This window comes from Colletotrichum lupini, chromosome 2, assembly GCF_023278565.1.
Source record: "Colletotrichum lupini chromosome 2, complete sequence".
NCBI lineage: Eukaryota > Fungi > Ascomycota > Sordariomycetes > Glomerellales > Glomerellaceae > Colletotrichum > Colletotrichum lupini.
The window spans coordinates 7,083,657-7,104,596 of NC_064675.1; the positions used below are offsets into that span (position 1 = coordinate 7,083,657).

A 20,940-nucleotide genomic window follows, 5' to 3' on the forward strand; every position below is an offset into this window, starting at 1 on the left:
TTCTTGGATGGCAAAAAGTGACCGACGTTTTCTAACTACAAAATTTGTTACTAAACCATACTGTTTACATGGAAGCCACTGGCATCTACATTCTCTTTTCATTGTGTGTCCAGCTCAAGTTGCAACACCACCACCACTCCTTTGGCACCAATGGAACGCAAGACGTGGGGGTGCTTGCAAGGCGATCGGTAATTGTATTATAAGGCATACTGGTCAGCATCCGCCAATCGAATTTTACTTAGCCCAACACGCATAGCCCCAATGAAATAGGTAGGTAGAGTAGCCGAGGGCATCTGCAACTGACCGCATCCGTAAGCGCTACACCCGGTTGCTTTTGAAGAGGGGTAGCACGAACCTGACAGCACCATTATCTCTATCGGTCCTGGAGCCAGCCTTGGAAGTGTTGTCGACGAGGATCTTTCTTCGGCGTTTACCCACCAGTGTATAGGCGATGAGCTTCATGCAAGACACATCACAGCAGCGAGGTTTAGAGACGGTACTACGGGCCACCTCCGCCACCACCTCAAACCTAGCGCCGTTTGAGAACCTAAACTATCCAGCGGCCTCTCAGCTTCCTGGTGTAGTTGGCGATGGTCACGATGGGAGTTTGATTTCTCAATGGTACATCAGCAATCCTTTGCAAAGGTCAAACCCCCTTTTGGGCTAATATTTTCCGTGGACTGCCCGTCTGCGAAGCTTACCACTGACCGTCAGACTGCCAGATGGTCCGATCCTGCAAAGAATGCATACGATAATACGATTGTTATCCTGAAAAAAGACCTCACAGATGAGGAGTACCAGCAGTTACGGCTCCAAAGCCAGCATTCCATGAACGATGTGCAGTCTGCGGTTGAGTCAGCCCGACAGGAGTATCAGACGAAGTCAAAAGGATCCAAGACCCAGTCTGCTTTAACAACCTGTTCATCGAGAATCATGTTCTATGGAGGTCAGCTCTGAGCATCGGGTCTCCGAACCCCATACACAGGAGCATATACTAACGGGTGTCATGCTGCTGTAGCAATATTTGATACCTTCTCTCAACATCATCCTGAGTACGTGTCCTTAGGCTGGGGTGCCTTAAAGTTTTTGTTCGTTGTGAGCATTGTAGTATCCCTTCAGTCTTGTGGGGTTTGTATTGACCGAATTATACAGGCTGTCCTCAACCATGAAGAGCTTCTTGTTGAAATATCCAAAGCAGTCTCTCGGATCGCACTCGTACTGCCTAGGACCGAGCTACACTCTGTGCTTTACCCCACGCCACGGATGCAGGAAGCTGTATCACAGCTATACGCAAAGATAATAGAGTTCGCCTTGATGGCAATCAAGTGGTACAAGAAAGGCAAATTATCTCACTCCTTCACAGCCATCATCAAGCCATTCAGTCTGGGGTTTAAACCCATCGTCGAGGAGATCGCCGAGCGGTCCAAGCACGTCGATGAGCTGGCCAGCGCAGCGGTCAAAGCCGAGATCAGAGATCTGCATGTAAACATCCACAGGCAAAACAAGACTATACTGCAATTGACAGAAATGGTTTCCTGTAAGTTGGGGGCTTAGTTTGGTTAGCTCGTTGGATTCGAGGCTAACATCATCAAAGTCATGCAACAGCAACAGTCTCTACAGACACAGTCACTACTGGCGTTGAAGGAAGAGCACAAACAAATGTTCAGAGTCAGCCAACTTGAGGACATCAGAACAGTCGCACTACTGGAAGATACAGCCGTTGCGGATGATAGCCTGGCATGGTGCCGGTCAATGCGAAATCGACGGAGGCAGAAAGCACCCACACAACTCCCTCTACCAGAATTATACAAACTCAAGACCTGGGCAAGCGATCCCTCCTCTTCCCTCTTACTTGCGGAAGGACAAGGAGTAAAGACGAGCTCGCTCGATTTTGCAGCCGATTTCCTCGACATTGTGCTTGAGCACGGGTACCCCGTCATCTGGGCCTTGTCTTCAATCATCACTAAGGTCGATGATGATAGTCTAGCACCGTCGATCTCCGGAATAATTCGGTCACTCATATCACAAGCTCTAGCACTGAACGATGCCGTGGTAAGCGAAGGTACTAATCCGCTCACGCCCAAACACTTCAAGTCGGCTGTCAGCATTACCCAGTGGTTCGATATACTCGAGCGTTGTGTGTCAACTTTCCAGCGACTTTTCATTGTTTTAGACATGAGTGCAATCGAAGCTGCTTTGGAGCAAAGAGAAGCCGACGAAGAGTATTTTAGGGTCAGTGACTTCATGGATCGGATCGTAAGCATGTCACAATCGAAAGGAAGAACTGTCAAAGTCATCGTTGTATCATGGAGGTTTAGTGCAAATACCTCTATAGATGCCGAATCCATTTTCGACGATAGGCATCTGTTCACTGACAGGGGACGGAAGATTGAGCGACTGATGAAGCAGCCCAGGTTCAGGGCTGCGTTCAAAAGAAAACATCAGAACTTCAACGACAGGTTCAGATCGTCGATTACTCTGGGAGATGGTTGATCGAGACTCTAATTTGTCACGAGCCTGGCCTACAAATGCACTCTTCAGCAAATCGAATGAAAATAAAATCAAGGAGAACACGGCGATGGGATCGAAGCATAGTCAGACGGCATGAACAGCGTAGAGCCAACTCAAGATTGTACACACGGAGAAAAGAATCCCATTCCTCAACACCAACCTAGGTCATACTTCTACATATACGAACAATTAATACATCCCGAGCCATGCAATTGCAGCCGCCCGTTGACGCCGCGTCTTCTCTTCATTGTGGGGGTAAAATAACATCATCTTAAGCCTCGTCGTAATCTTTCTTCCATAGAAGTCGTCGCTTGGAGAAAAAGCAAAGCGCGCAAAAGGAGGGGGGTGGGAAGGGCAGCGCTTTCAGCTCTACTTCCCACCAACAGTCGTGGAACTGATCAAGTACCCCTCCCTCCAATCATGACAAAATCAAGTCTATTATACCTCCTCTGCAGCAACGGACTCGTAGCCGCCTGCTCTCCTCCGGCCCCTGCTCATGTTCATCAGGGTCGGGCTCTCGTACATGGCGGTGTAGTTGACAGGCTCGCCACCCAGCATAGCAGAACCGTTCTCGCGCTGGCCAAACGTAGGTGCGGGATCGCACCAGAAGTCGCGGCAGTTGGCCATGCAGCCGTTGGAGTAGGGGTTCTTCTTCCTGCGCTTGTTCTGGGTTGCGGCGCCGCGACCGCGGATGGTCTCGATGAAGGGGTCGACACCAAGGAGACGAGACCATTGTTGAAGACGGCCGCCCTTGTGCTTATGGCCATGAGCGTGCGCGCCTGTGGCTTCCGGAGGGGTCAACGAGGGGTGATTCGGGTCGAGAGGGGTGCCTGTTGAGGTGAAGGCGGTCGTGAGAGAACCGTCTTGGATGCCGAACATATTTTCGTAGGTGGTCATTGCGCGAGAGACTTGGACGAATTGGACAAAAAGCAGCATGCCAACCCAAGTGAGCTGCAGAGTTGTCCACACAGTAAGAATTGCCGTGTAGCCATCGGCGTTGACAACCTTGCAGAGGCTGGGGCTAAGGAAGTTGCAGGTTTCTGAGACCTTGTCCGAGATGTCTGTGAAGTCTGCGCCATTGGTGTTAGCGTGGAAGTAGAGGTCAGGGTGCTAATACTTACAGTAGTAGACGAGGAAGTCATAGGACACAATGCCCAGCGTCAAGCTGATCAGGTACATGAAGAAGTGGCGGTGGTTGTTGATACCAACGCAATTGTAAACCCAAGGGCAGTGACTAATCTGGTTAGCGAGGTTCTACATTGGAGACAAAAGGTCCACTCACTGATCGTGTTTTGCGACACACTTCTGGCACCTCTTGCAGTGCTTACTGCGGAGAGGCGTCCGGATCATGCACGTAACACAAAAGTTGGTCTCATCAAACTTCCACTCCTTGAGCAGCTCATCAATGACGGCCTTTTGCTCGGCAATACCGTTCATCTTGGGGACAAATCCAGGGTCGTATCTCATCGCGGCGCTGTAGAAGTAGGCACAGAGACCGAGGAATACGCCAAAGATCAGGTTGAGCCACCAATGGGAGGAAGTGCCGGCTGTGTGATGTTAGCAAAGAATTCAGCGTCGTATAGTGTAGCTAAGCTTACCAGCAGACCCGGTAGTCGCGGGAAGAATAGTAGTCAACCACCTCAGACCGACCAAAAACAAAGATGCAGAGAAGATACCAGCCAACCAGGGCTACTCTTGTCAGTCCAGATCGTTAATAATGCCAATTGAGGGACTTACAGTCTTGTGGAAGTGTCTCATGTCGGGAGGCGCAAACTCGATGACCTGTTGAGCACACCACTGAAGCGCATAACCAACGACTAGAGAGAAGAAGACACCTGCAAAAACGTTCAAGCTTCCCAGTATCGTGATCATTGACCAGACCAGAAGGAAGGGCCACAAGAACAAGAACTTGGTCACGAAACCCCTCTTATCCTGGCGTAAGAAGCGCGAACCAGGGAAGCTAGGCTCGATCGGCTGTCCATCTTCATCGTACCCGCACTCCTTAAGGGCCCGATGCCATGCGCCAGTCGTGTTAAGCTCCTTAGCCGTGACAGCGGGGGTCTTGCCAGTCTGCGTCTTTGCGAATCGATCCGCTCCGTACTCGAGGAGCCTCTGTATACAGGCCGGGGAGCCCTTTACTAACGCCCAGTGAAGCGCGGTGAAGCCCTGCTCGTCCGTGGTGTGGATGCTAGCGCCCCAGCGGAGGAAGAGGTCTACGCATTGAGGGAAGCCCTTGTAGGCGGACCACATGAGCGCCGTGTGACCGTAACTATCGAGCACGTCTACGGGGATGCCTTGGTGGAGCAGGAGGACGAGGAGGAGGGTGTTGCCATTGAAGGTCGAGATGTGGAGGGTGTTGTAGCCCTGGGCGTCGGTGATGAGGGGATCGGCTCCGTGTTGGAGAAGGAGGTTGACGGTGTAGTAGTGACATCTCTGGGCGGCCCATTGGAGAGGTGTTGCGATGGACTCGCCTCCCTTCTTGTTGATCTCTGCGCCGTTGTCGATGAGGAACTTGCACATGGCATACTGGTTGTTTATAGCTGCCCACTGGGATGGATTAGCACAATGAGATCAGACCCAGCTGTGACAAAGCTTGAGAGGCCTTGAAAGAGGTAGCATGCAACCTACATGCAAGGGTGTGATGCCTTCATCATCGGTGAAGGTCGCATCGTACTCGCCCGACTCGAAGAGCTTCTCCATGGCCGGAACGTCTCCTACACGCGCAACCTGCATGATGTCGTTCTCTGCGCTAGGCGCATCGCCGCCGATGCTTCCCATCTCCAGCTCATTATTCAGTGTAGGCGCCGCGGCGCTCGTCTTGTTTGCAGGTTGATTCGGGGCCACGGACGCGGCGGCAGCGGCGACGGCCGGCGTGGTAGATTTGTCCATCGAAGTCGGCGGGTCGGCGGTCGCGAGGGCCAAGCCTTTCTTTCGATGTCTCGGATTGAGAAGGTGTACGGTCGGTTATCGATTCGGAGGAGCTGTGGAGGGTGGGAAAGGAAAGAGTATTATTTTGTTCGGGGAGTTTAAACTTCGGCTCGAACCTAGCGTCGCATTGCTTGAGGTAAGGGGATGGATGGATGGATGGATGCGGTCCAGGCGAAAGAATTGAGACGGGGGGCTCGCACGCGCGCAAGGGTGGACGGGGGTGTCACCAACAAACGAGAGATTGATGATAAACACAGCAGAGTGGAAACAAAAAGAGAAAAACGGTGCCACAGTTGGAAGGAGGACGGAAAAGACGCTCGGAAGCCAAGAGTGACGAGATTGCGTGTCGTCAGCTTTGGCAGAGCTCGGCAGCGTTGACGACTGGGGAATTCGAGGTGAGCACCGAGTTCAGTGAGTGGAAGGGGATCGCCGGGAGACCCTCCCCCTAAATCGGACTAGCGAGGCTGAGCTGACAAAGGCGGGTCAACCACTGCTGCAGTCGTCTGCCGTGATAGCCGTGATTGGCTGGGGAAGACTCAGCGCCCCAAAGCTTGGCATAAAGTGCCAGTAACACCCATGCTTAGCCTCACCTTAGAGGTTAGGGCGGATTCCTCGGCCTCCCTCAGCCTCGTCCGAAAAAGCGGGTAAACTGTGGCTGAAGTTCCGAGGTGCACGTACCACCTGCCACTCCTGCCACTCTCCTGTCTCTTGCGCTCGTTGGGGAAGGAAAGAGCTCCACTGACGGCATTTGGCGATTTCTTCTGGAAATCTGTCAACGACCACCCAACACGACTCACACCATCCAACCCCTCTACCCCTAGTCAGCCGTTTCGCGCAGGGTCTCCGGGGACACTCTCTCAACACACTCGACAATTCTCACCATCGCCAGCAACAGCGAAACCGCAACCATGGCCGACATGATGGGCTCTTTCACAGAGTTCCTCGAATTCATCATGACCCCCTCGACGCCCGTCATCCTCATCGGCGCCGCCATCGTCCTCCTCTTCCCCATCCTCCTCCACTACATCCTCATCAAGTCAACACCCTACACAACCCTCCCCTCCGTCCTCCTCCTCGGCCCCGCCGGCGCAGGCAAGACCGCCCTCCTCACCCTCTTTGAACGAGGCGACGCCCCCGCGACAACCCACACGAGCCAGCGCCCCCAAACCGTCGAGCTCACGGCCTCGCGCGACAGCAAGACGGCCCAGAGCTTCCGCAACCACGACGACACCAGCGGCACCCACACCAAGTTCCTCCTCGTCGACACCCCAGGCCACGGCAAGCTCCGCAACTACGCCCTCAGCAAGCTCGCCAGCGGCGCCGGCGGCAGCAACAGCAAGAACTCCAAGCTCAAGGCCATCGTCTTCATGGTCGACGCCGCCGCCATTGGCGAGAACGAGGCCCTCGCGCCCACGGCGAGCTACCTTTACGAAGTCCTCCTCGGTCTCCAGAAGCGCGCCGCCTCGAGCAAGTCGTCCAAGCCGCCCCCGCCCATCCCCGTCCTCGTTGCCGCCAACAAGACGGATCTGTTTACGGCGCTGCCTGGCGCGCTGGTCAAGTCGAACCTGGAGGCTGAGATTACGCGGATACGGTCGTCGCGCAGCAAGGGCCTGTTGGATTCTGGCGTCGGCATTGATGATGTCGGTTCGGAGGAGCACGATGATTGGTTGGGCGCGTATGGCACCGAGAAGTTCACCTTTGACCAGCTGCGCGAGTTTGACGTGGAGGTGGATGTTATCGCGGGCAATGTTACTGGCAGCGCGACGGGCCCCGATAAGTGGTGGTCCTGGATTGCCCAGCGGATATGATGTGTATTGTGGTAAAGGGCAAATAATAATTAAAGCACATAATTGATACGTTGATGACAATGACGAAAGTTATTTTGGCGACCTAAAGCTTGCGCAAAAAACTTTGTGGTTGTGATTCTATCCTTATAGGATCAGACTAGCTGCCCTGTTCTCTATGTAGATGTTGAGTCTACTCCCATCCCAAGATTTCCAAGCAAATGCTGCCAACCGGGGTCAGTTGATGCGACCCAAGATTCGCCCCTGCCACCTTTGCTTTGCCCGCTCTCAAAACGCCGATACCCAGGTAAAAAAGCAACATCATCTGCATCCTCATGCGTAACCTTGATACTCTATATAGGCCAAGTCGTGATTTTTTTGATTATCGTAGGAGAAAAGGGGAGAAAGCGCCTAGGCCTTCTTGTTGACGACCCAGGTGAGCAGATCGACCTTTGTGACGACAGCCACGGGCTTGGACAGGTTCTTAGCGCCCTCGGCCTTCTCAGTAACAACAGCAGCGCTGTTCCACTCGAGGAACTTGCTGAGGGTGGAGAGAGGGGTGTCGAGGGTAATCTCGACAAAGTTGCGCTTCTTCTTGCTCTTCTCGCCCGTCTCACCAGCCTGCCTGGGATCTGTGACGACCTCATCGAAGCGGCCAAAGTCGAACATGACGTCGCTGACGGGGCTGGAGCCCGTGGCGCGGCCCGAAGAGATGTAGCTGAGCAGGTTACCGAGCGTGACGAGACCGACGAGCTTGTGGCCGCTGGCGGACAGCACGGGGAGCTGGTCGAAGCCCTTGTCGCGCATGATCTCGGACGCCTCGGAGCAGGGGCTGGTCGCGGGGACGGACATGACGGGCTTAAGGCGGAGAGCGCGGACGGTGGCGCCCTCGTAGGGGTCGACGGAGCCCTTTGCGCTGGTGGCGTTGCCGTTGGAGGTGGCCTGGGTCTCGAGGCCGTTGACCTCGGGGAGGAGGTCGTTCGCGGCGAGCCAGTCATCGTCAGCGAACTTGGAGAGGTAGGAGCGGATGCTGTCGGGGAGAACGACGACGACGGTCTGGCCCTTTCCGAGGCCGAGGTCCTTGACGGCGCGGACCATAGCGGCCATGGCGGAGCCGGAGCTGCCACCGACGAGAAGACCCTCCTCGGCGATAAGGCGTCTGGCGAGCTGGAAGGACTCGCGGTCCTCGGTCTTGTACCACTTGTCGACGAGATCGCGGGAGAGAACATCGGGGATGAAGTCGTAGCCGATACCCTCGACCTTGTAGCCCTCGTTCTCGTGCTCCTTGTTCAGGGACTCGGGGAGGGCGAGAATACTGCCGTGGGGGTCGGCAGCGATGATCTTGACGTCCTTGTTGTGCTTCTTCAGACCGCGGGCAATGCCAGAAATGGTACCTCCCGTGCCGGCGCCGGCGACGAGGGCGTCGATCTTGCCGCCCGTCTGGGCCCAGATCTCCTCGGCGGTGCCGAACTCGTGGGCGAGCGGGTTGTCGAGGTTGCCGTACTGGTCGAGGATGTGGGCGTTGGGGATCTCCTTCTCGAGGCGGCGGGCGACGCCAATGTGCGACTCGGGGCTGTCCCAGGCGGCTTGGGTCGGGGTACGGATGATGGTGGCGCCAAGGGCGCGGAGGACGGAGACCTTTTCGGCGGACATCTTCTCGGGGAGGGTGATGATTGTCTTGTAGCCCTTGATGGCGCCAACGAGGGCCAGACCGATACCACTGTTCAACGTTAGTCGTGAAATTTGGTGATTTTAAGCTTCGTTAGGACATACGTGTTTCCACTGGTAGGCTCGATGAGAGTGTCACCGGGCTTGATGCGGCCAGTTCGCTCAGCCTCCTCAATCATGCGCAGGGCGATTCTGTCCTTGACACTGCCGCCAGCATTGAAGAGCTCGACTTTGGCGTAGACCTCACACTCGATACCCAAGCTCTGAGGAATCTTGTTGAGGCGGACCAGAGGCGTGTTGCCGATGAGCTCGGTAGCCGACTTTGCGGTGACGGCCGCGCGAGTGGCGTTGATGGCGTCTCCCATGATTGCGATTGAGATGGGTATAATGTGGTTGGCTTATAGGAGGGAGGCTGATGGAGGGAAAGAGGAGAAGGGAGAAAGGAGGAGAAGAAGGAAAGGAGGAAGTGTAAGATTGAAAGTCAGTTCACGGACTATAGATATGCAAGTGGTAGGAAAAGAGAAACGCAATCGTCGTGGTGGGATGGTGCGAGAATTGAGACGGAGCGAGGGAGAGCACAGGAATCGGGAGTGAAAAATGACCCCGCCAACGCCGAAGATATCCGCCCACCTACCAAAAATGGTCACTTTCCCACCCCTCTGCTACGTTAAGGTACCTTACCGAGCTTACCTAAGGCGCCTGACCATACAGGTACGGTGTACCCAACACGCTGTTCAGTACCACCGTGCCAGTGCAGGTACACCAACGAGTGACCTGACAGCGCCGCGACAGTGCAACGCAGCGACACAGGGTCCGGGCCTTTGCAGCGGCTTTGCGGCGAACGGCGGCGGTAAAGAGCCCCCACACGATATGTCCGGCGGCACACTTGTCTCTGGCCCTTACGTAAGGCAGCCCCAAAAAGCCCGGCCGGTAAAGTTTCTGCTTTTTTTTTTCTTTGGTGTCGTTCTAGAAATTTTCTGATGCTGCAGGTCGGGCCATTTCCAGTTGTCATTATGTCATCCCGAGCCGACTTTCAACCCCCGTCACTCGGCGTTCCCCGAGTCTTTTTGCTTCATCCGAGGCACGTGGGGTTTACCAGTGTACGCTGTTCAATTCCTGACTCGAGGGACTGCATAAGTGCACTTCTGGATCTTGAATCTTGGAATGCGGTCGCCGCATACTTATTGTCAGCGACAATTGCCAACGAAGCTATAGATGGTTCCGTACATGTATCTATGTCTCGGCCGGGACACAGTTCGGCCGAACAAGATGAATAAGTCCTTCTCACTCACCCCACTCGCGTCTATCTCAACTCCACGTGACCATGAGCACTGTCAGCATTGAGGGATAACTATTAGCATACGTGCAATCGAATGGCGATTTACCTTTCTTGAATCAAATGAATAGAGATGAAGCACGGCACAAGACGTGAGTGAATTCGTCCGCAATTCGGCCGAAGGACCAGCCACTGATCTCCTATTCGGCAAGCCACCGCCACAATCCATCATTACCTAAGCGTACTAAGCAGTGTTCATCCGCCCGTGATGGCCCGGGATAGAGCATATTGGCCCCGTGTAAGTCAATAAGACCAGTTGGCTTTAGAATGAGTGAGATATGATCAAAGTATATAAGGCCTCTATATTCGCATTGTCTGTGTGTGATCAATCCCAATCCTCGGTTGCTTCCAGTCATGACGGACCCCACTGCATCAAAGAAACTCATCGTCATCCTCGGTAGCTCCTATGGCGGTCTATCCACAGCCCACTATCTTCTCAAACATGCCATTCCAGCTTTACCAAGCGCAACAGACTTCAAGGTCGTTCTCGTCAGCCCCTCCGCAGAAGTCATGTGCCGGCCTGCATGCCCCCGCGCACTGATATCTGACGACATGTTTCCCCAAGACAAGCTCTTCGTCGACATACCCAGCGTCTTCAAGCAATACGATAGTGAAAGCTTCCTCTTCATTCAAGGAACCGCAACAAGTCTAAGGCATGGTGAGAGAACTGTGTCCGTCACCCCGAAAGTCAAGAGCGATCCAATCACTCTTTCCTACCACGCCCTAGTGGTTGCTACGGGTGCATCAACTCGCTCGCCTCTCCTCGGTCTCGACAGCGACTCTGAAAGTTTACGAAAAAGCTGGGCCGATTTCCGCGAGACTTTGCCGAAGGCGAGAAGCATAGTGGTCGTAGGTGGAGGGCCAGCGGGTGTCGAGACCGCCGGCGAGCTGGGCGAGTATTTGAATGGTCGAAAGTCGCAACGTCCAAAGGTTCCCATTACCCTTGTCTCATCTGCCCCTGAAATTCTTCCCGCGCTTCGTCCTGCTATCGCCCGCAAGGCAGAAGGTTATCTCGCTCAGGTCGGGGTCACTGTCCTGAAAGGGGTTCGGGTAAAGGATGTGGTGCCGGCTGAAGCCGGAATCACAGGAGTGACGACAAATGCAATGGTCACTCTGGACAGTGGGAAGACAATTGAGGCCGAACTTTACATCCCCGCAACTGGTACACGACCGAACACGAGCTTCATCGACAACGATCTGCTCCTCTTTGATGGACGAGTCAATACGAACCCCCTAACTCTTCGCGTTGATCCAGCTGGACCCCGCGTCTACGCCATCGGCGACGCGTCTTCGTTCGCCAGGCCATCTATTCACAACATCCTGAGTGCGGTTCCGGTCATGTGCGCCAACATTAAGCGGGACCTACTGCTGGCTTCTGAAAGTCCGGAGAGCGCCAGTGACAAGGATAGACTATTCGAGGAGGACGTCCGTGAGACTCAGTTGGTTCCGGTGGGAAAGAGCAAGGGGGTCGGGGTCGCCATGGGATATCAGCTGCCCAGCTTCATGGTGTGGATGATCAAGGGTCGGGACTACTGGCTGTGGACGACGGGGAATCTTTGGAGTGGGAAGCAGTGGGCTAAGGAGTCTTAATTGCTTGATCGAATCCATGATGTTTCTTCTTTTCTTCCTTTCCATGAACGGGTGGGTCCCTGGTTATTTGTGTGTTAGCTCTGATGATGGTCGAATGATGAGCTGACAATCTCCAAGATTTCCCTAGTCTCTTAATGTTGTCCATGTGTCACACTAGTCCAGATCTCACAATCATTGTAAGATGTTCAACAGCAAGTATGCCCTCGCCATAACCACAAGGTTTGAGTGAGATGCTAAGTAGACTAAAACCGAAACATCTTCCAAGACATCACGAGTGCCGAAGCGAGCATACATGGCTTAAATATAAAGTAGTGTGGTATCACTGCCAACGCTCTTATCAAAGTACTATCAAGTGGTCGAGGTGGTCTAGATTACCTGGGCAAACTTGGCCAGGTTTGCTAAAGGTACCAATCAAACATGTTTGTGAGTCGACGGTCCATTTCCAAACGGCAGTAGGTCTTGGGTGAGCACACACACGTTCCTGCCGTGGTGTGGAATACCTTTAGCATGATGTTGTGTTCACGAAATCGCTTCCTTGGCCATTGTTCCAAATTTCTCAATGGGAAGGTCTGATCGATCCTTGCAAACACTCCCTTCCTTTGCTGGGTATCAAAAGCTGAACACAGGACCGAATTTCACGTGATTGCCCTGCTGTGATAGGTGAAGACAGCGCCGGGAGCCTGAGGCGGAAAGGTAGAGGGCATCGTGAGGTCGTTGTGTGAATATGGAGGCGGGTGATCGAATACTCACTTGCCCGGTATAAGATACCACGCTTTATCCCGCACAAGTGAATCTTATCTCTTTTTCCTCCACCACAAACTTCCATTCAATATCATAACCAGATCCCAACTTCACCCCACCAAGCACCACCCGCACTATCAGTCCACACTCCAACCGTCAAGATGCAGATCAAGAACATCTCCCTCCTCTCTCTTGCCGCTATGGCTGTCAAGGTAATTTTTTGCAACGCATTTTCTCCATTAAAATTTCCAGATGCAACTGACACTCGAAATAACAGGGCACGACTATTGACAAGGACGTCAACGGCCCCATGGGCGTCGAGGGCTTCCACCTCATGGCCATCGAGTGGGAGGTCCAGGCCCACCCCGGCGGTGAGAACCTCACCCTCACCGGCACCGTCGAGGAGGTCCTCGAGGAGCTCCGCACCATCAACCCCAACTACGACCAGGACCTCGGCATCACCTCTCTCACTTCCACCAAGGCCATCGACGCCGCCATCAAGTCTGCCGTCACCCAGGCCGATGATACTTTCAAGGACGCCCCCGTCGACTGCGCCGGCTACGACGACGCCGACCGCAAGCGCCTCGCCCAGGGTGCTCGCTACCTTCTCGACGTCAAGGGCAAGCCCACCCGCGGCCCTGGCCCCGGCAGCTGTGGCCGTGTCAGCTGCAGCTATAACTCTGCCATCTACTGGTGCAACATGGTAAGTGGATGCTTCCTTTCAGAACTTTGTGACATCGAGAACGAGACTGACAATGTAGGAACAATACAGGACAGCAAGGCAAAGACCCTCAACTCCTTCAAGGAGATCTCCGATGGCGCCTACCACGTCATTGAGAAGTGCTACCGTGGTGTTGGCACTCTCGTCAGCGGTCGTGCCTTCCACAAGGACAACTGGACCGTCGTCGCTCGCTGGGATCGTTGCTAAGTGGACTCACCTTCGTCGCTCAAATCCACACTTGAGTTAATACATACTAGAGTCGATTGAGTAGCAAGGTTCAATGGAACTCCCGCTAGGCTAGTTGCTTCTTAGTCTATAGGACTTACAATGAGCAATGCTACACGCAGGGAAGGCCCAGAAACAGATCAATCATTGAATTTATATGCCAGGTGATTAGACAATACAAAGGGGCTCCGCCTGTGGCTTCCAGAACGCTTCCACATTACCAAGGAACAGTATAGAATGCGCGTCAACTATGTCTGATCTGACTGTCTATTTGATTACGTAGTCGTCTTGCGGTATCCTCAATGCTTCGAACCTTCTTATCTTGGATCTTGAACTGTACTTAACGGCTCATAGTTCCAAATATGACGGAAGTACTTGTGTGTGTTCAAATCCAAAGCAGTATCGTGACAGGTTACAAAGACTTTGAAAGATTGCGGTCTATCAACATAGAATTTCGTCACGCGATCAAGACTTTCAAGAACCGCTTCAGCCTCCCCCTTCGGGTCTTTCTCCTCGTATGTACTAATCCCATAGATTATACATGTCACTTGACTTCCTTCGGGGAGATGGTTCATCAGTCCAACCAAAGTCCGTCTTAAGGCATCGATATCAAGGTTTTTTAGTTCTTGCCATTGGATGCCATCTAAGAATGGTAGGTTGATGCAGAGTCTCAACCACCTCATCTTCTCCAGAAGTTGGCATACAAGACTAGCCAGCATCCCTCTGGGGTGGCATTGGATTACCTTGGCATGGGCGTCTTCGTCTCCAACAAGCGGCTGTCTTTCCGGCCGGGTACGAACCGTTTTGTTTTGAGTGCAGAACCAAGTGAGGACGAGTTCAGGAATCTCTAGCAGCTCTCCTGTTTGTTCTTCTGGTGGTCCTGCGCCACCAGTCCTCTGCTTCTCATGAATATCCTGTGCAAGCTTCTCAAATGGTTTCCCGAGATCAGTCGTCAATTTTGCGACTAAATAAGCCGTCAATGAAACTTGGCTTTCACCAATAAGCGCCGCACAACCATTGAGGAGGAAACTACTGGATTTCCTTTGGGTGTCCCAAAAAAACTTCTGTATTCTTTCGTCGTTGAGAATGATGCGTATACTCTCGTGTTGTTCTGTGTTTAACAGATAGCCTCCATTAATGAAACTATCCACTTCAATCGGAACGAGGTCTGGTTCGTAATGGAGGTGGCGAAATATTTTTGTGATTCCCATCTCAACATCTCCTTTTTCGATCTCGGCTGATGTTGCTGAAAACTGTTTTTCGAAAACTTCCGGTTTCGTTTCCGGATTTTTGGGTGAAGTGGGAGTTGGACTTTGTTGTAGCGGGGAGGACTTCGGTAGAATTTTGGGGACTGTGCTAGAAAGAGGTAAGGGTGATGTCTCGCAACAATCGTTCGGTACTGCTGGAGGTGGAGATGGAGCTGGTGGTGGCCGAGGCGAAGCCGGGGGCGAGGTACGTTCTTCAAGCCGTAAGCTCATTGAGATGGATTCGAAAGCCTGTGTCCCCAATAAAGCAGTTCAGGATTTGGCGTCGGTTGTAGTTCGTATTCCTCAGAAGTCGAGAGGATTCAGAAGGTGAGAGATAGGCAGATCGTTGTTGTCGTCTCCCACCGCTGCCCTCCACTACATATTTATGGACGAGTCTCGCCACTGTTGAGGGCGCCAAAAGTGTTGAATAAAGGAAGCTGAACAGACTGTTGGAGATGCGCGAAGAGAGTGGCACGAACAAAGGAAACTGAACATAGAGGTTCATCATGACAGATTCAAGTAGATGAAGCTGACGAAACAACTATCTTCATCAAAGAAACATGTTCGATTTCATATCACAGACACTGTGGCAAGTCAGGGGTCTATACTTGGCCTCTCCCGACTCTCGCCTGAAAATTCTGAAAAGTTGCTTGACAAAGGTGTTTACCAACCGAGTTGGCCAAGCGCGACCTTGGAAATGAAAAATAGTCAAATGATCTGAAAGCTGCTGTTAAATCTCTTCCTAGGATCAAGAACCTGTTTCGGAGCTGGCCAATATGAAAGACTGAGAGCACTGAAATCCGAGTCTCCCAATGCCTGGCATCTCCATGCCGTGGCTGCCAATCAAGCCTCCTTGGTACCACAGCCAACCATACTGGAACATGATGGTCTTCGTCCTTGGCTGTTCAGGTGAGCGTATGTCCAAAATATCTTTTATCAATGCCGAGATCCGATTTAGTCGGTTACTTTCAATTATGAGCGGGTGAACATATGAAGCCGGTCAATTCATGAGTACACCTTTCGGGCCCATCCGTATGGCTCTCTTACTGCTTTGATACTATGTCAGCCCCTGCCCTGTCTCCTAAAGCGTGAGTTCTTATTATAGAGTTAGGATTCAAGTAAGTCGCAAGGGGAAGAAACATGGTGTTAGCGATAGGAGTCATGAGAATAGCGGCAAGAAGTGATCAAGCGGCAAATCACTTCGTCACCCGCTTGAGGGGGTCTATCAAGAACATGATGGTTCTTAGCAATCTCGTTTCTTATGCGCTCTTTCTGGTTGTGCCTTGGGCTAGGTCCGACTTGGGACAAACTCACGGGACCACCTTACCTACTTCAAGATGATCATTTAATGTCTGCTCCGGCGTCTGTATCGCAAACTGTGCTATTGCAGGTGCGGAACTATACCCAACGACACCAGACTTCAGTCCATGTCGTAGAACTGGATGAAGTTGACCAACTAGAATACAATAACGACCTAGTACGATGGGGGAAGATAAGTAATTATCTACAAAGCCGTTTCATGTATTTCGTTTGCTTCATGCCCTACTCCCACAAGTGACTCGGCCACGAGTAAAGATATAATAAGAATTCATTTTCAAACTTGGCTAACTACATATTATTGATATGAATATGGGATACACACCCGGAAGGCACTCCACTCGCACCAACCGATCAATCGCTCCCAACCACGGGCGTCGGCACTCTACCCATCAACGATGTTGTCCTTGAAGTACCTGGGATCTTCGAAGTACTCATGGATCTGCGTAGCTCTGCTCTGGCACGTTAAAACGAGTTTGAATGCCACCGGCCTCCCCGACTGTATTCTTGCTAGCGCTGAAAGCTGCTTGATAATGAGATCCAATTCCTCTGAAAGTTGATCTGTTTCGTATCGGGTGATCTCGTCGATCACACACATCACATCAGCTCCTGGGTCAAGATATATTATCAGGGCACTGAACAGCTCGCACAAGGCTTTGATCTCGCGGTTGATGAGACGCTCAGTAAAGCTGCCCTCTCGCAACAATGAGCCTTTTAGCTCATACTCGGGGAACCTCTCAAAAATCTCCCGCAAAAGCTGGTTGATGAGGCTACACATCATTCCTCTTGGAGATTCTTGAAGTTTTATTTCGTCCTCATTCGCTCGATTTGGGAAAGGGATGGAGCAGAACTATTTGATTGTGATGAGATTGCTCTGGTACGCACGGTCGTTCTTATTCTTCCATTCCGCAGCCAGGTGAGACATTGGCGAGCTTTTGCCCGTCGGGAGCTTGGGAGTTTGTGGTTCGAAATATTTGGGATTGGCTTTCGGGTCTTCATTGAGGTTCACGAGAACCATGCCGCCCGTCGTTTTTGGCTGGAAGAGCGGTTTCTTGAAAGCCTTTTCTTGCAACTTCATTGCTTTTCGCTTTCGTTCTTTATCGATGCCTTGCCAAAGATCGCTACTGAAGGCGTTTTGATTCCATGATGAGAGTTCGTCCTTCAAAATTTCGTGGTACGTTGCCATTTCCTCTTTCGACTCCCCAGGTCCGAAAGGTAGTTCCATGCCGGAACGGCCGGTCAATGTGTGGATAGCGTTTGCCATGTTGGGAGGTGGAATAGATCAAATGGTTTGTAAGAAGTGAATTCACAGTTGTCAACGATGATGGTAGCGGCTGCGGTAAGTAATGAGTATGTTTTTGGTATCTAATACGCGAGGAAGAGGTGCACATTTATATCAATCGCAAGTCCGACTGTCCGAATGGTCTCCCGGTCTGGACTAGGGTCAGGACAAAAACACTCGAACAGTGGAGGTCGTGTGGGAAGGGAGGTGTGGAGAACCTGGATGATGAATACACAATGGCAAGAGAAAATGGGTAAATACATGCAGGTAAAGTAAAGTGAGATATTACGGTAGAGGAAGGTGAGTGTGGAGGGAATAATCAGTCGCGAAAGACCAGGTAGAAAGAGAAAAGCGACAACCTCAGATAAAGGGGATGGGTCTGATGAATTTTACACACATGTTCGATTGCATTGCAAGGGATCACAAAGCTCCTGGACCATCACCAGAACTTTGAACAGATGTCAAAATATGGATCCACAGTGTTAAATCATTCGTCCTTGTGAACAAGCTTGAAAGGTTGAGGATGTGGTGGCTGTCCGTGCTGTTATTCAAACGCTCAATGAGAATCTACCTTCTATCCATGTATTAGAATGCCCGATGTCATCACGAGTAGCCTAGGGTGTCGATCATGGGATTCTAGCTTTGATGGATTTCGTCAAGCTATGGCATCATTGTCGAAAAGAAATTAACATCTCCTTTTTTAGCAGTGTCACCTAAGCTGGCTGGATCACTAGTGTGTTATGGAATTAAGTTAGTAACTCAGATGCACTGATGCAGCTAAATAAAGCGCACATGTCCGCATGGTTGTGGCTGACTTTTGAGATCAAGCTTCTTGTCAAATTGGTAAGTATCAGAGTGCCGTCACCTTAATTTCCATCAAGTATAGTCGTAGCAATCCATCTGACCATCCATCCCAGAGTCCTAGTATGCCATGGACATGTTAGATATCGCCCACTGTGCTGATTCATCTGAGCCCGTGCTGCCACCCAAGTTGACAATTTTGTTGTAGCCAAAATGTTCCGCCATACCCAAAGCTCTATTCTGACACGTTGCGAGAAGTTTGAAAATCTGCGGTCCGGTGGAAAGCTTCTCAGCCAACCTTGCCAGCTTCCCCATGACTACTTTCGTGTCGCTCTCCAGAGCTAGCGTCTCGTACAAGACAATTTCATCAACTATACATAACAAGATACTCCCTTGAGGAAGCTGCTCTACTAGTCTGACAAAGAGCGAACACAGAGTCGTCGGTTTCAGCTGCTCCACATGCCGCCACTTGGAATCGTACATGAATGATAAGTCGACCTCTACGCCACTGTCAATCATTTTTTCGAGAAGCTGACCGACGAGGCTCGTCATCATTCTGCTGGGGCAGCGATCTGTTGTAGCATTGTTGCCTACCACGAGGCCTGGCTTATGCTCCGCGCAAAACCAATTAATGACGTAGAACGGAGTCGAGGGATCTCCTGCAGCCATGAAGCTTTCCGTTGACTGGGCAGCTACAAGACTGAGCGGTGAGATCCCGTCAACGGCAGCGGTGTCGTCTCTTCCATTGACGAGAAGACAGCTTGATGACGTTGTATTCGTCATGAATGACTTGAAATTTTCGTGTCGTATGAGGGTGGCTGCTTTGGCTTTTTGCTTGTTGGTCAGTCTGTAACCAAGACGAATCTGGGTGGCCACGTCCCGTGGAACGAGATTTGGGTCGTATTGAAGAGACTTAAGTAATCGCTCCTGTGACTTCTTAGCCTCCGCTTGTCGTTCGTCGGCATTTGCCCGCGTGTTCATGGATATCGATGTCCCGTGAAGGATGTGGGTTGCGTTCACCATGTCGTAAACCGATATCCGTGGTTGTGAGGAACTAGATTGCTGATCAGATTGCTCTACATGAGATCGCGTTAGCTTAACGCGTGAAATGTCTGTCCAAGAGGGGGAAGATGCAAGTAAAAAGGGGGGGGGGGGGGGGGGGGGGGGGGGGGGGGGGGGAAGAAAAAAAATGAGAGAGGAGAGGAGAAAGAGAAAAGAAAAAAAAAAGGGAGGAAAACCGAGGGTGGGGGAGTGGAGGAGGAGGGAGGCGGGAAGGGGGGAAGGGGGGGGGGGGGGGGGGGGGGGGGGGGGGGGCGGGGGGCAAGGGAGGATAAAGAATATGACCGAGTGAGTGAACATAGAAAGTTAAAGAACAAAGGGGCGAACAACACGGGTGTGGAACATGCAGGAAAAGATCGAAGAGCTTGGGTACCTAAACCTAAATTCGTCTCCAGTAGTTTGAAAAATCTCTGATAAAAGGAGGCCAATGTCCTCGATTGTTGATTCATGTCAGATAGAAGGCGGATGTCCTCATGTGTTTCTTGAGCGTGACATTGCTGAGCCTCGTCTCTGAACGCTCCGACCTTAGTTCTGACGTTCTCGATACCTTTCTGGAGATCTTCTTGGTATGTTCCCTGCTTGAGCCAAGCATGGGTCACATTTTCTAGATGATTACTTAGTTAGTGAGTCATAGCCTGCTTAGGAAAGAGCATTGTTGATTAGTATCTGGCAATCGGAAAACAACCTACTGAGCCTGCTGTTGAGAAAGAACTGCATCACATGAGTGAGTGCCTCTAGAACGGCTTGAAACAACTCAAAGCTTCTTTTGTCAAGACGGTGGCCTCCCATTTTCCGATACATTGCCATGTACTGTCTTGAACTTTCCATCATATCTGGAATTTGTGCCAAGAATTCGAAGATGATCTCCGGGGTGTTAGAGTAGGTCGAGGCAGCCTGATCTATCGTTAACATAGGGCTTTCCTTGCGTACGTCACCGAAAACATAAGGTAAGGCATACTCCGATGAAAAGCTTGAATACTCCACAGATACTGATCAAAAAAACGCGTAAGTGCAAATTTGCATGAAGTCGACGGGAGTGGCTAATGTCGACGTACCTTGCCCCGTAATCTCCCATCGGCAACAAACTTAATATCGGATTGGAAGTCCAATTCGACCGCGGCATATAGCCGACTGCGCAGGGGCTAATTAGGGGCCCTATTTACGATTATCGTAGCTAGCCTAACCTATAGTTAGAACCTCCTTTTTATACTTACTACGTAGATATTTATATAGTTTAATTAATCTCTTCGTTAACTACGGTTCGAACTAACTACCCTATAATAAGGATACTAATACTAATTAATAATTAAATTCTATTATTATAAATTAGTAAGGTATCTCGCTATATAGAAGAAACGACTTCTTAATACTATATAAGATAGGAGATTTATACTAATTAACCTTATAGAAATAAATAAAAAAGGAGGTAATTCTTAAATACCGCACGGAATTAAGTAATCGTAGTCCTTTATTACTTACGAGAGGTCGACGTTTACTATATTAAACTACGTTAATTAATAAAACTGCTTGAGTAACTAGCCTTTTACTATCGCCCCTAATAGCTTTTTTATTAAATAACTTTTCCGCAGCCGGCCCGCGATTAAAAATTAACTAGTTAAATTAAAAAAAAGAAATACTTACGTAACGACTACTTACCTAATTAATTAGCGCAACGAACGAGCTTAATAATATAATATAAAAAAGCATTATATAATTAAAAAAAGGGATCT

The 20,940-nt window shown here is 51.1% G+C and overlaps 8 protein-coding genes across 8 annotated transcripts; 4 read left to right on the forward strand and 4 right to left on the reverse strand.

Annotated features, from left to right (window-relative positions):
* Positions 1-68: 68 nt before the first annotated feature.
* Positions 69-2,493, forward strand: CLUP02_04474 (uncharacterized protein; the record flags this gene model as incomplete). The annotated part of the gene is made up of 7 exons (XM_049283486.1): positions 69-164; positions 317-400; positions 479-645; positions 723-946; positions 1,019-1,095; positions 1,153-1,537; positions 1,595-2,493. The coding sequence occupies 7 exons, from the start codon at positions 69-71 to the stop codon at positions 2,491-2,493; spliced, it is 1,932 nt and encodes a 643-aa protein (XP_049140629.1).
* A 456-nt stretch (positions 2,494-2,949) lies between these two features.
* Positions 2,950-5,400, reverse strand: CLUP02_04475 (uncharacterized protein; the record flags this gene model as incomplete). The annotated part of the gene is made up of 6 exons (XM_049283487.1): positions 2,950-3,581; positions 3,633-3,745; positions 3,794-4,058; positions 4,110-4,200; positions 4,249-5,058; positions 5,140-5,400. 6 exons carry the CDS (start codon positions 5,398-5,400, stop codon positions 2,950-2,952), a joined length of 2,172 nt encoding a protein of 723 aa, XP_049140630.1.
* Positions 5,401-6,347: 947 nt separating this feature from the next.
* CLUP02_04476 (signal recognition particle receptor beta subunit) lies at positions 6,348-7,247 on the forward strand (the record flags this gene model as incomplete). The annotated part of the gene is made up of 1 exon (XM_049283488.1): positions 6,348-7,247. One exon carries the CDS (start codon positions 6,348-6,350, stop codon positions 7,245-7,247), a length of 900 nt encoding a protein of 299 aa, XP_049140631.1.
* A 387-nt stretch (positions 7,248-7,634) lies between these two features.
* Positions 7,635-9,256, reverse strand: CLUP02_04477 (cystathionine beta-synthase; the record flags this gene model as incomplete). The annotated part of the gene is made up of 2 exons (XM_049283489.1): positions 7,635-8,943; positions 8,997-9,256. 2 exons carry the CDS (start codon positions 9,254-9,256, stop codon positions 7,635-7,637), a joined length of 1,569 nt encoding a protein of 522 aa, XP_049140632.1.
* Positions 9,257-10,581: 1,325 nt separating this feature from the next.
* Positions 10,582-11,817, forward strand: CLUP02_04478 (uncharacterized protein; the record flags this gene model as incomplete). Its single annotated transcript, XM_049283490.1, has 1 exon — positions 10,582-11,817. The coding sequence occupies one exon, from the start codon at positions 10,582-10,584 to the stop codon at positions 11,815-11,817; it is 1,236 nt and encodes a 411-aa protein (XP_049140633.1).
* Positions 11,818-12,719: 902 nt separating this feature from the next.
* CLUP02_04479 (uncharacterized protein) lies at positions 12,720-13,486 on the forward strand (the record flags this gene model as incomplete). The annotated part of the gene is made up of 3 exons (XM_049283491.1): positions 12,720-12,770; positions 12,836-13,261; positions 13,331-13,486. The coding sequence occupies 3 exons, from the start codon at positions 12,720-12,722 to the stop codon at positions 13,484-13,486; spliced, it is 633 nt and encodes a 210-aa protein (XP_049140634.1).
* Positions 13,487-16,453: 2,967 nt separating this feature from the next.
* On the reverse strand, positions 16,454-17,146 carry CLUP02_04480 (uncharacterized protein; the record flags this gene model as incomplete). Its single annotated transcript, XM_049283492.1, has 2 exons — positions 16,454-16,890; positions 16,954-17,146. The coding sequence occupies 2 exons, from the start codon at positions 17,144-17,146 to the stop codon at positions 16,454-16,456; spliced, it is 630 nt and encodes a 209-aa protein (XP_049140635.1).
* Positions 17,147-18,271: 1,125 nt separating this feature from the next.
* CLUP02_04481 (uncharacterized protein) lies at positions 18,272-20,285 on the reverse strand (the record flags this gene model as incomplete). Its single annotated transcript, XM_049283493.1, has 3 exons — positions 18,272-19,227; positions 19,584-19,825; positions 20,266-20,285. 3 exons carry the CDS (start codon positions 20,283-20,285, stop codon positions 18,272-18,274), a joined length of 1,218 nt encoding a protein of 405 aa, XP_049140636.1.
* Positions 20,286-20,940: the final 655 nt, after the last annotated feature.